The sequence below is a fragment of the Scyliorhinus canicula genome, chromosome 13 (genome assembly GCF_902713615.1).
Source record: "Scyliorhinus canicula chromosome 13, sScyCan1.1, whole genome shotgun sequence".
Lineage (NCBI taxonomy): Eukaryota > Metazoa > Chordata > Chondrichthyes > Carcharhiniformes > Scyliorhinidae > Scyliorhinus > Scyliorhinus canicula.
Window position 1 is genome coordinate 2938856 of NC_052158.1, and position 13624 is coordinate 2952479.

At 58.4% G+C, this 13624-nt stretch overlaps 1 protein-coding gene across 1 annotated transcript in view; it reads right to left on the reverse strand.

The window, feature by feature from the left end:
- LOC119976427 (mediator of DNA damage checkpoint protein 1-like) overlaps window positions 1-13624 on the reverse strand; it is a 50158-nt gene that overhangs the window by 2645 nt on the left and 33889 nt on the right. Inside the window, exons 9-10 of the mRNA XM_038816959.1 lie at window positions 5120-8532; window positions 2261-2446 (exon numbers count right to left, since the gene is read on the reverse strand). Coding sequence (XP_038672887.1) covers window positions 2261-2446; window positions 5120-8532 — 3599 coding nt within the window. The remainder of the gene's footprint in view (window positions 1-2260; window positions 2447-5119; window positions 8533-13624) is intronic.

A 13624-nucleotide genomic window follows, 5' to 3' on the forward strand; every position in this document is an offset into this window, starting at 1 on the left:
AGGAGAAGATAGAGAGAGATAGAGAGCGCCGCAGGAGAGGCAGAGAGAGAGAAAAACAGAGAGATAGATAGAGAGAGAGAGAGAGAGAGAGAGAGAGAGAGAGAGAGAGAGAGAGAGAGAGAGAGATAGATAGAGACACGCAGAGAGAGAAAGACAGAGAGAGAGAGAGAGAGACAGAGAGAGAGAGAGAGAGATAGATAGAGACAGAGAGAGAGAGAGAGAAAACAGAGAGAGAGAGATAGATAGAGACACGCAGAGAGCGAGACAGAGAGAGAGAGAGATAGATAGAGACACGCAGAGAGAGAAAGACAGAGAGAAAGAGAGACAGAGAGAGAGGTGAGATGACGCAAACCGGGACGGAGCGGATACACCAATCCCTTACAATCGGTCCTATTCTGGCAGAGGCTGCTGGAAAGGGGAGGAAGGTTTGGGATGACGCGAGAGAAGGGACACTACTTACTGTTCAAAACATTCAATCACCGACGTGCTGTGAAACGCAGCAATGGATACGCCGGCGGGAATTTCCGGGTGGGTCCTGCCAATGGGGAACCCTGTCCCGCGGGATCCCTGGGAGCAGGGGACACAGTGGGAAACCCCATTGACAGCAGTGAGGCTAAGATCCCATTGCAGGTGGAGAGCTTTCAGCAATGTTGGACGAAGCCACAGGGATACGGAGTATCCATTGTGAGAAAAGCCATTTCGCCGGGATACATTTGCAATTAATGAAGGACAAGGAAATGTTGGTGCAGGATTGTATCCTGACAGGAAATCTTGGGAGTCTCCGAGGTTACACTCCTTCACTGATAAATAGCGCTGGATTGTATCTGAACGGCCTACCGTCTCTCAGGCTACACTCCCGTCAGTAATACATTAACTTGTACTGAATAAGACGTGAGCAGGGTAACCTCGGTCACATGCAGTGCACCACGTCATGGTCTCCAGGACTAATGTGATGCCTGCTTGGTCGATCAAATCAGGGCAGGACCTACTCAGTTAATGGTAGGGAGTTGGGGAGAGTTACAGAACAAAGAGATCTAGGGGTACAGGTTCATAGCTCCTTGAAGGTGGAGTGGCAGGTGGACAGGGTGGTGAAGGAGGCATTCAGCATGCTGGATTTTATTAGTCAGAATATTGGATACAGGAGTTGGGACGTCTTGTTGAAGTTGTACAAGACGGGCAGCACGGTGGCTCAGTGGGTTAGCCCTGCTGCCTCACGGCGCCAAGGTCCCAGGTTCGAATCCCGGCCCTGGGTCACTGTCCGTGTGGAGTTTGCACATTCTCCCCGTGTCTGCATGGGTTTCACCCCCACAATCCAAAGATGTGCAGGGTAGGTGGATTGGCGACACTAAATTGCCCCTTAATTGGAAAAAAAATAATTCGATACGCTAAATTTATTAATAAAAAGTTGTACAAGACATTGGTAAGACCACACATGGAATACTGTGTTCAGTTCTGGTCACCCTATTATATGACGGATTTTGTTAAACTAGAAAGAGCGCAGAAGAGATTTACGAGGATGCTACCAGGACTTGATGGTCTGAGTTATAAGGAGAGGCCGGATAGGCTGGGACTTTTTCCCTGGAGTGTAGGAGGCTTAGGGGTGATCTTATAGAGGTCTATAAAATAATGAGGGGCATAGATAAAGTAAATAGTCAACATCTTTTCCCAAAGGTAGAGGTGTCTAGAACTAGAGGGCAGAGGTTAAAGGTGAGAGGGGAGAGATACAAAAGAGACCAGAGGGGAAATTCCTTCACACAGAGGGTGGTGAGCATCTGGAACGGGCTGCCACAGGCAGTGGTAGAGGTGGGTATGATTTTGTCCTTTACAAAGCAGTTAGACAGTTACATGGGCAGGGTGGGTATAGAGGGATATGGGCCAAATGCAGGGCAAGTGGGACTAGCTTAGTGATAGAAACTGGGCAGCATGGACAAGCTGGGCCGAAGGGCCTGTTTCCAGGCTGTAAACATCTATGGCTCTACGACTCTGGATGCCATGCTCTCTCTGTGATGTGACGTGGTGCTCATTCTGTGTGGTCGGACAGTATACCTGTCCCCCCCCCCCCCCCCCCCCCCCCCCCCTCACGATGTGACCTGACAGGGACTCTCTGCGAGAAGGTGCTTCAGATTCTTCCTCACCAACACCCTGACAGATCTGCCTCCGTTAGATTGTGCGAGAGGCAGGAGATGCCCCTGGATGCACTGGAATCCAGCTGTGTTAATAGGAACACTCTGGCGAACACAGCCAGACGTCGGCAGCTTACCTTGGGCGGGGAGCCGCTGTCCGGGAGGGAGCCGGAGGGCGAGCGAGTGGACAACGGGCGAGCTGTGCGACGGGTCTTCGCCTGGGGCGGTGAGCTGCTTAACTTCTCACTCTCTGACTGACTAGCTACCCGTCGCTTACGTCCGGCTACCAATCCAGACTCCTGTGAAGATGAGAGCGTACGTTCCTGAGGGAATAAAAACAGGGAGAGGGAGGGAAGCCAGTACTTCAGCAGGCTTGCGAGCGATTCTAAAAGGCCCGGACGTCTTTCTGGTTTTCTCTTCCCCCTTCTCGAGCTCGCCCACTCCACTTTCTCACAGCGAGGTGGCATCACCCACGACGGGCAAACGAGACAATTAACTACTTATCGCCCCAGCCTCTGGCAATTCTCACACCTGCTTTCTTAAAGGCACACTATTAAAAGGCAGGATAGTGGGCCTGGCGTCTCAGTACAGCCTGAGCGTCCTCTCAGCAACAGACAGACCTCCCAGCCAGCCAACCTCAGATGCGGCTCCGTGAGGGCACCAACCTCAAATCTGAGTCAAGGGACCGTGGGGTTCGAACCCCACAGGGAGCAGTGATTAGGGATAAATGGGTCATTTTTGGCTGGGCAAGTTGGGGTGGGCGCACAGAGGGTTCAGTGCTGTCCACCTCAACGGTTCGGAGGAAGGGACCGACTGCGCGGTCGCTAAATTTGCCAATGACACCAAGTTAGGGAGGAAAGTAATCCGTCAGGAGGAGGGAATCTACAAAAGGGGCAGAGACAGGTTCAGTGAATGGACAAAGATTTGGTAGCTGGAGTGTAATGTGGGTAAATGTCAAGTTGTTAACTTTGGCAGGGAGAACAGAAAAGCAGGGAAATTATTTAAATAGAGAGGATTGTATTTAAGAGATGGAGAATTTCTTCCTCAAAGGCAGTTGAAGCAGAATCTTTGAGTATATTTAAGGCAGAGCTGGTTAGATTCTTGATTGACCAGGAGGGCCGGGGGAGGTGAAAGGTTAATGGGGGGTCGGCAGGAATGTGGGGTCAAGGTCACAATCAGATCAGCCAATGATCTTCTTGAATGGCGAGACAGGCTCGAGGGGCCTGACTCCTGCTCACATGTCTGTACGAGGGACGGTGACAGATTAAAACGAACAGGAAAGGTTGCTCAGCCTGGATCTCCCTTCTCGAGGAAAAGGGGAGGCCGAAGGGAATCCAGATTGAACTGGAGTATCAGTCAGCATCAACTGGAGCAACCTCCATGGCCAGGCCGGTACCAATCAGGGTCCAGTTGTCAGCACATTCTCATACAGAATAAATCGTTGCTGCATTCACATTTGGTACACCTGCAAATTGTCCTGATGAGTGCAAGACAGAAAACTTTGACAAAGCTTGTTTTCCCCCCCCCCCCCCCCCCCCCCCCCCAAAGCAATACTCAAGTTCTGTCCCAGCCAAGATACATTTGTCATGGGGTGTCCCTTCAAGAAATGTTTTGTCTCATTATATGGCTTCAGTGATGTCATTGTGTGGGTGGAGCTGGGCTGTGGCTCTGGGTTTTACTTTCGCTTTGAGTTTGACCTGGTTTTGTACTGCACAGGTTGGAAAGAAGTGTCTATCTTCAGTTTAAAAGCTGTTTCTAGATTGTTTGATAACTTAAAAGTGACAACTGTTTTCTGGAAGGAATTCAGACCTGCTGTTTTGGAAATGAAACCGGTTTATCCATACCAAGTCTTAAAGATAGTAAAAGTGCATATGCTGGGTCACACCTTTGAAAAGGGTTTATGGCATCTTGTTATTAAATTGGAACAGTTAAAGGAGGGAATTCATTAAGGGTGATACATAGAGTACTGTAGCTGTGTGGGTATTCATATTTGTAGTTGATAAAAATCCTTACTGTGTGCGTTTATAAAAATGTTAACTAAATTCGTAGAATAAACTACGTAGATTAAAAGTGCTTACGAACTCTGTTGCATAACACCCGACAGGCAGGCCCTTGTGCTGTCCGTAACCAAAATCAATAAGCAGTTGTAGGTCAGGTGAACTCCATGATATACTTTGCAGTTTTCTCAACCCTGGCCCTTTGGGTAACAACATGATGAACTGGTTTGATGGGTTAGATGTAAAAGGAGAGGTTTCCACTTGTGGTGGAATAACGATCAGGAGTTATCATAAACACAATCACGAATAAACCCAATCGGAAATTCAACAGGGATTTCTGGCGGAGAGGGGATAGAGCTCATTCCCACATGGAATGGTTGAGGTGTGCAGCTTGGGTGCGTTTAAGGGCAAACCAGATAAATATCTGAAGGGGTAAGGGATAGGATATGTGGATGGGGTGATCTGAAGTGGGGGGGGGGGGGGGGGTTGGTGCATCAAGTGGAGCAGGAGCACTGTTGGATCACAGAATGAGGCCATTCGGCCCATCTGCACTGGTTCTCCAAACCAGCATCGTGGCTTAGTTCCATTCCCCTCCATTTCCCCCAAACCTCGTCATGGAAGGCCCCGACTGAACTTGCCTCCACCTCACTTCCAGGCCGTGCATTGCAGACCCCAAGCCACTCGCCGTGTGGAAACGTTCTTCTCACACAGAATTCACAGTGCCGAAGGAGGCCATTCGGCCCATTGGGTCTGCGCCGGCCCTTGGAAACAGACTCTACTTAAGCCCACACCTCCACCCGATCCCTGTAACCCCTCCTAACATCACATTTGCTTCTTTTACAAATCATTTTCAATCTGTGCCCCCTTTCCTTCTCGCTCCTTTCAAGAACGGGAACAGCCCCCCTCCACCCACCCCCGCAATCGACTCTGTCCAGCCCCACCTCACGATTTTGAACCTCACCAAACGGCCTTGTGGGTGTGTCGCAAATACTCACTGACCTGCGTCCTCCTGCCTCTGCCCGCTGGGAGCTGCTGTGATGCAGCATCTGTTTGGGGAGCTTCCTCCGCACTGTCAGCTTGTCCTGAGGCAGCCGCAGTCCTCCTCCTGCCCCGGCCTCTGCCCGCTGGGAGCTGCTGTGATGCAGCATCTGTTTGGGGAGCTTCCTCCGCACTCTCAGCCTGTCCTGGGGCAGCCGCAGCCCTCCTCCTGCCCCGGCCTCTGCCCGCTGGGAGCTGCTGTGATGCAGCATCTGTTTGGGGAGCTTCCTCCGCAGTCTCAGCCTGTCCTGGGGCAGCCGCAGCCCTCCTCCTGCCCCGACCTCTGCCCGCTGGGAGCTGCGGCGATGCAGCATCTGTTTGGGGAGCATCCTCCGCACTCTCAGCCTGTCCTGGGGAAACCGCAGTCCCCCTCCTGCCCCGGCCTCTGCCCGATGGGGGCTGCGGCGATGCAGCATCTGTTTGGGGAGCTTCCTCCGCAGTCTCAGCCTGCTTTGCTGGTGTAGCCACAGACCCCCTCCTGCCTCTGCCCGCTGCAGGGTGCTGGGATGACCCATCAGTTTGGGGAGCATCCTCCGCACTGTCAGCCTGTCCTGGGGAAGCAGCAGTCTTCCTCCTGCCCCGGCCTCTGCCCACTGGGGGCTGCGGCGATGCAGCATCTGTTTGGGGAGCATCCTCCGCACTCTCAGCCTGCTTTGCTGGTGTAGCCACAGACCCCCTCCTGCCTCTGCTTCTTCCTGCTGGGAGCTGCTGTGATGCAGCATCTGTTTGGGGAGCTTCCTCCGCAGTCTCAGCCTGTCTTGGGGAAACCGCAGTCCTCCTCCTGCCCCGGCCTCTGCCCGCTGGGGGCTGCGGCGATGCAGCATCTGTTTGGAGAGCTTCCTCCGCACTCTCAGCCTGACTCGGTGCAGCTGCGGCCCTCCTCCTGCCCCGGCCTCTTCCTGCTGGAGGTTGCGGCGATGCAGCATCTGTTTGGGGAGCTTCCTCCGCAGTCTCGGCCTGTCCTGGGGCAGCCGCAGACCCCCTCCTGCTTCTGCCCGCTGCAGGGTGCTGGGATGACCCATCTGTTTGGGGAGCTTCCTCCGCAGTCTCAGCCTGTCCTGGGGCAGCCACAGTCCTCCTCCTGCCCCGGCCTCTGCCCGCTGGAGGTTGCGGCAATGCAGCATCTGTTTGGGGAGCATCCTCCGCAGTCTCAGCCTGTCCTGGGGCAGCCGCAGCCCTCCTCCTGCCCCGGCCTCTGCCCGATGGGGGCTGCGGCAATGCAGCATCTGTTTGGGGAGCTTCCTCCGCACTGTCAGCCTGACTCGGTGCAGCCGCAGCCCTCCTCCTGCCCCGACCTCTGCCCGCTGGGAGCTGCTGTGATGCAGCATCTGTTTGGGGAGCTTCGTCCGCACTGTCAGCCTGTCCTGGGGCAGCCACGGATCCCTTCCTGCCCCGGCCTCTTCCTGCTGGGAGCTGCTGTGATGCAGCATCTGTTTGGGGAGCATCCTCCGCAGTCTCAGCCTGTCTTGGGGAAACCGCAGTCCTCCTCCTGCCCCGGCCTCTTGCTGCTGGAGGTTGCGGCGATGCAGTTTTGGGAATGTCGCCCACATTCCCAGTCTGACTTTCCGGTATAGCCAGGGATCTCGGTTTAGCTCTGCGGCCTCTGACAGCGGGAACCTGGGGACCTTTCTCCTCTGCTGGGCTTCGATTGTCGTCTGTGGTGGACACAGATGTGGGCTTCGGAAACCTGCCCATATTTCTCCCAGGACTGGCCGGGGACCCGTCCACTGACGCAGCGGCCACCTCGGCACTTGGTTCCAGGGCTTTCCGGAGCTGACGCTGTCGTGCGTTGCCGGATCCCACAGATTTAGTCTTCCGCTGCTGGCTCCAGTCACCTGGCGGATCCTCCATCTGCGCGTCACCCAGTCTCCTGCCACTCGCCGGCTTTGGAGTTGGATCCAGGACCAGGTTTTGGTTGCGGCGTTCTTCCTTGTCGGGACCGGCTGTGTCCCCTACGCCCTGGCTACGTTCCTCTGTATCAGGGCCGGCTGCGTCCCCTACGCCCTGGCTACGTTCCTCTGTGTCAGGGACGGCTGCGTCCCCTACGCCCTGGCTACGTTCCTCTGTGTCAGGACCGGCTGTGTCCCCTACGCCCTGGCTGCGTTCCTCTGTGTCAGGACCGGCTGCATCCCCTATGCCCTGGCTACGTTCCTCTGTGTCAGGACCGGCTGTGTCCCCTACGCCCTGGCTGCGTTCCTCTGTGTCAGGACCGGCTGCATCCCCTATGCCCTGGCTGCGTTCCTCTGTGTCAGGACCGGCTGCATCCCCTACGCCCTGGCTACGTTCCTCTGTATCAGGACCGGCTGCGTCCCCTACGCCCTGGCTACGTTCCTCTGTATCAGGGCCGGCTGCATCCCCTATGCCCTGGCTGCGTTCCTCCTTGCCGGGACTGGCTACATCCCCTATGCCCTGGCTACGTTCCTGTGTGTCAGGGCCGGCTGCGTCCCCTACGTCCTGGCTACGTTCCTCTGTATCAGGGCCGGCTGTGTCCCCTACGCTCTGGCTACGTTCCTCTGTGTCAGGACCGGCTGTGTCCCTTACGCCCTGGCTACGTTCCTCTGTGTCAGGACCGGCTGCATCCCCTACGCCCTGGCTACGTTCCTCTGTGTCAGGACCGGCTGCATCCCCTACGCCCTGGCTACGTTCCTCTGTGTCAGGACTGGCTGTGTCCCCTACGCTCTGGCTACGTTCCTCTGTGTCAGGACCGGCTGCATCCCCTACGCCCTGGCTACGTTCCTCTGTGTCAGGACCGGCTGTGTCCCCTACGCTCTGGCTACGTTCCTCTGTGTCAGGACCGACTGCGTCCCCTACGCCCTGGCTGTGTTCCTCCGTGTTGGGACCTATGCCCATCGACAGTGAATCTCCAGTGTTTTGTACAGGTGACCCCACCGTGTCTCCTGGAGCCTCTCCATTCACCACCTGCTCACTGGCCTCCATTGCCTGCTGCTCTGGGGTACCCAAGGAATTTGCTCCCTCACTCACGTGCCAGCTGCGGTCTCCCTCCCCATCAGGAGGAGTCTCCGGCTGGTCTGTCGTTGCTGGAAGACCCACACTGCTCTCTTCTTTGGGAACGCCGGCCAGCAGACTGCGGCAGGTCTTTGACAGGCTGGTGGGCTGGTCTTGCGATGTGGGAGCCGGGGCGCCCTCAACGGGCGAGGTGGGCGCAGCACTTTCAGCTCTCTCCGACTCCTCATCGGCCTGGCTCTCAAGGCAGAAGGGCTGGGTCTCCACGTTGGCCCACTGGTCTTCCTGATTCGCCCCTGCCTGCTGTTCTCCGCCCGGCTCTGCGCTATCCCGCGGCCACTGGGTAACAGCTCCAGCCATGAATGGCTGTGTGGCCTCTTCCTCGGTCTCGCTCGCTGCCGCAACGTTACCTGTGGAAGAACAGAACAGCTGTGTCATCTTTTCGAATGTGCATCTCTCATACCTCAGTCACTAAATCCAAGGACCTGACTTCTAACAGAACCAGGCTACAGATTTCCCTCATCACTCACAGTCACATCCCACTGTCAGACACGGGTCAGGGGGTAGTACTTGCCCACCCACTGCCCACCCCTCAGTATCAGCAGCATTTGGGTGCGAGTCCTACTCCAGACTCAGTCAATCGGGGGGTGTGGGCATTGTTGGCAAGGTCAACATTTACTGCCCTTCAATCGAATGTCTTGCTCGGCCATTTCCGAGGCGGTTAAGAGTTAACCCCATTACCGCGTGTCTGGAGTCACATGAAATGAAAACAAAATGAAAATCGCTGATTGTCACGAGTAAGCTTCAAATGAAGTTACTGTGAAAAGCCCCTAGTCGCCACATTCCGGCGCCTGTTCGGGGAGGCTGGTACGGGTATTGAACCCGCGCTGCTGGCCTTGTTCTGCATTACAAGCCAGCTGTTTGGCCCACTGTGCTAAACCAGCCCCCATGTAGGCCAGACCCGGTAAGGACGGAGAATTTCCTTCCCCTGAAGGATATTAGTGAACCAGATGGGTTTTTAGGGGCAATCTCTTGGTTTCATGATCGCCATGATGGAGACTAAGTTTTTAATTTCAGATTTATCCGACAAAGTGAATTTAGTTTCTACGAATTGCCCCAGTGGGGGTCTGAACTCGTGTCTCCCGATGGTTGGCCCGGGTTTCTGGTTTGCCAGCACAATGCCAACCAGCACGCTACCGTAACCATTCCGCAGACTGAACATGCAGTTCAGACTGGCTACCCTCTCCCAGCGCTGAGGGAGTGCGGCAGCGCTGAGGGAGTGCGGCAGCGCTGAGGGAGTGGTGCAGCGCTGAGGGAGCGGTGCAGCGCTGAGGGAGCGGTGCAGCGCTGAGGGAGCGGTGCAGCGCTGAGGGAGTGCTGCAGCATGAGGGAGTGGTGCAGCACTGAAGGAGTGGTGCAGCATGAGGGAGTGCTGCAGCATGAGGGAGTGCTGCAGCGCTGAGGGAGTGCTGCAGCGCTGAGGGAGTGGTGCAGCGCTGAGGGAGTGCTGCAGCGCTGAGGGAGTGGTGCAGCGCTGAGGGAGTGCGGCAGCGCTGAGGGAGTGGTGCAGCACGAGGGAGTGCTGCAGCGCTGAGGGAGTCATGCAGCGCTGAGGGAGTCATGCAGCGCTGAGGGAGTGCTGCAGCGCTGAGGGAGTGCTGCAGCGCTGAGGGAGTGCGGCAGGGCTGAGGGAGTGCGGCAGCGCTGAGGAAGTGCTGCAGCGCTGAGGGAGTGGTGCAGCGCTGAGGGAGTGCTGCAGCGCTGAGGGAGTGCTGCAGCGCTGAGGGAGTGCTGCAGCGCTGAGGGAGTGCTGCAGCGCTGAGGGAGTGGTGCAGTGCTGAGGGAGTGGTGCAGCGCTGAGGGAGTGGTACAGCGCTGAGGAAGTGGTGCAGCGCTGAGGGAGTGGTGCAGCATGAGGGAGTGGTGCAGCGCTGAGGGAGTGGTGCAGCGCTGAGGGAGTGGTGCAGCGCTGAGGGAGTGCGCCAGCGCTGAGGGAGTGGTGCAGCACGAGGGAGTGCTGCAGCGCTGAGGGAGCGGTGCAGGGCTGAGGGAGTGCAGCAGGGCTGAGGGAGTGCGGCAGGGCTGAGGGAGTGCTGCAGCGTTGAGGGAGTGCTGCAGGGCTGAGGGAGTGCTGCAGGGCTGAGGGAGTGCTGCAGCTTGAGGGAGTGGTGCAGCATGAGGGAGTGGTGCAGCGCTGAGGGAGTGCGGCAGCGCTGAGGGAGTGCTGCAGCGCTGAGGGAGTGGTGCAGCGCTGAGGGAGTGGTGCAGCGCTGAGGGAGTGGTGCAGCGCTGAGGGAGTGCGCCAGCGCTGAGGGAGTGGTGCAGCACGAGGGAGTGCTGCAGCGCTGAGGGAGCGGTGCAGGGCTGAGGGAGTGCAGCAGGGCTGAGGGAGTGCGGCAGGGCTGAGGGAGTGCTGCAGCGTTGAGGGAGTGCTGCAGCGCTGAGGGAGTGCTGCAGCGCTGAGGGAGTCATGCAGCGCTGAGGGAGTCATGCAGCGCTGAGGGAGTGGTGCCGCGCTGAGGGACTGGTGCAGCGCTGAGGGAGTGGTACAGCGCTGAGGAAGTGGTGCAGCGCTGAGGGAGTGCTGCAGCGCTGAGGGAGTGCTGCAGCGCTGAGGGAGTGCTGCAGCGCTGAGGGAGTGCTGCAGCGCTGAGGGAGTGGCGCAGCAGGAGGGAGTGCTGCAGCGCTGAGGGAGTGCTGCAGCGCTGAGGGAGTGCTGCAGTGCTGAGGGAGTGCTGCAGCTCTGAGGGAGTGGTGCAGCGCTGAGGGAGTGGTGCAGCATGAGGGAGTGGTGCAGCATGAGGGAGTGCTGCAGCGCTGAGGGAGTGCTGCAGCGCTGAAGGAGTGGTGCAGCGCTGAAGGAGTGGTGCAGCGCTGAGGGAGTGGTGCAGCATGAGGGAGTGGTGCAGCATGAGGGAGTGGTGCAGCATGAGGGAGTGCTGCAGTGCTGAGGGAGTGCTGCAGCGCTGAGGGAGTGGTGCAGCGCTGAGGGAGTGGTGCAGCATGAGGGAGTGGTGCAGCATGAGGGAGTGGTGCAGCATGAGGGAGTGCTGCAGCATGAGGGAGTGGTGCAGCGCTGAGGGAGTGGTGCAGCGCTGAGGGAGTGGTGCAGCGCTGAGGGAGTGGTGCAGCGCTGAGGGAGTGGTGCAGCATGAGGGAGTGCTGCAGCGCTGAGGGAGTGGTGCAGCATGAGGGAGTGGTGCAGCATGAGGGAGTGGTGCAGCATGAGGGAGTGCTGCAGCATGAGGGAGTGGTGCAGCGCTGAGGGAGTGGTGCAGCGCTGAGGGAGTGGTGCAGCGCTGAGGGAGTGGTGCAGTGCTGAGGGAGTGCTGCAGCGCTGAGGGAGTGCTGCAGCGCTGAGGGAGTGGTGCAGCATGAGGGAGTGGTGCAGCATGAGGGAGTGCTGCCGCGCTGAGGGAGTGCTGCAGCGCTGAGGGAGTGGTGCAGCGCTGAGGAAGTGGTGCAGCGCTGAGGGAGTGGTGCAGCATGAGGGAGTGGTGCAGCATGAGGGAGTGGTGCAGCATGAGGGAGTGGTGCAGCGCTGAGGGAATGGTGCAGCGCTGAGGGAGTGCTGCAGCATGAGGGAGTGCTGCAGCATGAGGGAGTGCTGCAGCGCTGAGGGAGTGGTGCAGCGCTGAGGGAGTGCTGCAGCATGAGGGAGTGGTGCAGCGCTGAGGGAGTGCTGCAGCTTGAGGGAGTGCTGCAGCATGAGGGAGTGGTGCAGCATGAGGGAGTGCTGCAGCGCTGAGGGAGTGGTGCAGCGCTGAGGGAGTGCTGCAGCATGAGGGAGTGGTGCAGCGCTGAGGGAGTGCTGCAGCACTGAGGGAGTGCTGCAGCTTGAGGGAGTGGTGCAGCGCTGAGGGAGTGCTGCAGCTTGAGGGAGTGCTGCAGCACTGAGGGAGTGCTGCAGCATGAGGGAGTGGTGCAGCGCTGAGGGAGTGCTGCAGCGCTGAGGAAGTGGTGCAGCGCTGAGGGAGTGCTGCAGCTTGAGGGAGTGCTGCAGCACTGAGGGAGTGCTGCAGCATGAGGGAGTGGTGCAGCGCTGAGGGAGTGCTGCAGCGCTGAGGAAGTGGTGCAGCGCTGAGGGAGTGGTGCAGCGCTGAGGGAGTGGTGCAGCGCTGAAGGAGTGGTGCAGCGCTGAGGGAGTGGTGCAGCATGAGGGAGTGGTGCAGCATGAGGGAGTGCTGCAGTGCTGAGGGAGTGCTGCAGCGCTGAGGGAGTGGTGCAGCGCTGAGGGAGTGGTGCAGCATGAGGGAGTGGTGCAGCATGAGGGAGTGCTGCAGCATGAGGGAGTGCTGCAGCATGAGGGAGTGCTGCAGCATGAGGGAGTGGTGCAGCGCTGAGGGAGTGGTGCAGCGCTGAGGGAGTGGTGCAGCGCTGAGGGAGTGGTGCAGCGCTGAGGGTGTGGTGCAGCATGAGGGAGTGCTGCAGCGCTGAGGGAGTGCTGCAGCGCTGAGGGAGTGGTGCAGCATGAGGGAGTGGTGCAGCATGAGGGAGTGCTGCAGCATGAGGGAGTGGTGCAGCGCTGAGGGAGTGGTGCAGCGCTGAGGGAGTGGTGCAGTGCTGAGGGTGTGCTGCAGCGCTGAGGGAGTGCTGCAGCGCTGAGGGAGTGGTGCAGCATGAGGGAGTGGTGCAGCATGAGGGAGTGCTGCCGCGCTGAGGGAGTGCTGCAGCGCTGAGGGAGTGGTGCAGCGCTGAGGAAGTGGTGCAGCGCTGAGGGAGTGGTGCAGCATGAGGGAGTGGTGCAGCATGAGGGAGTGCTGCAGCGCTGAGGGAGTGGTGCAGCGCTGAGGGAGTGCTGCAGCATGAGGGAGTGGTACAGCGCTGAGGGAGTGCTGCAGCTTGAGGGAGTGCTGCAGCATGAGGGAGTGGTGCAGCATGAGGGAGTGCTGCAGCGCTGAGGGAGTGGTGCAGCGCTGAGGGAGTGCTGCAGCATGAGGGAGTGGTGCAGCGCTGAGGGAGTGCTGCAGCACTGAGGGAGTGCTGCAGCATGAGGGAGTGGTGCAGCGCTGAGGGAGTGCTGCAGCTTGAGGGAGTGGTGCAGCGCTGAGGGAGTGCTGCAGCTTGAGGGAGTGCTGCAGCACTGAGGGAGTGCTGCAGCATGAGGGAGTGGTGCAGCGCTGAGGGAGTGCTGCAGCGCTGAGGAAGTGGTGCAGCGCTGAGGGAGTGCTGCAGCTTGAGGGAGGGCTGCAGCGCTGAGGGAGTGGTGCAGCGCTGAGGGAGTGGTGCAGCGCTGAGGGAGTGCTGCAGCATGAGGGAGTGCTGCAGCATCAGAGGTGCTGTCTGACAGTGGGGAGATGCTCCACCCAGCCTGTCCTCTCTGGCAGATGTCAAAGATCCGATGGCGTTCATTCCCCGGTGTTCCGGGCAGTCCTCCCAAGTGTCCTGGCCAACACCACTTACCAAAACATATCATTTGATGGGTTATTCCATTGCTGTTTGTGGGAGCTTTCTGTGCGCAGGAAAACCCCTCACCTTGATTCTACCCCCTCACCTTGATTC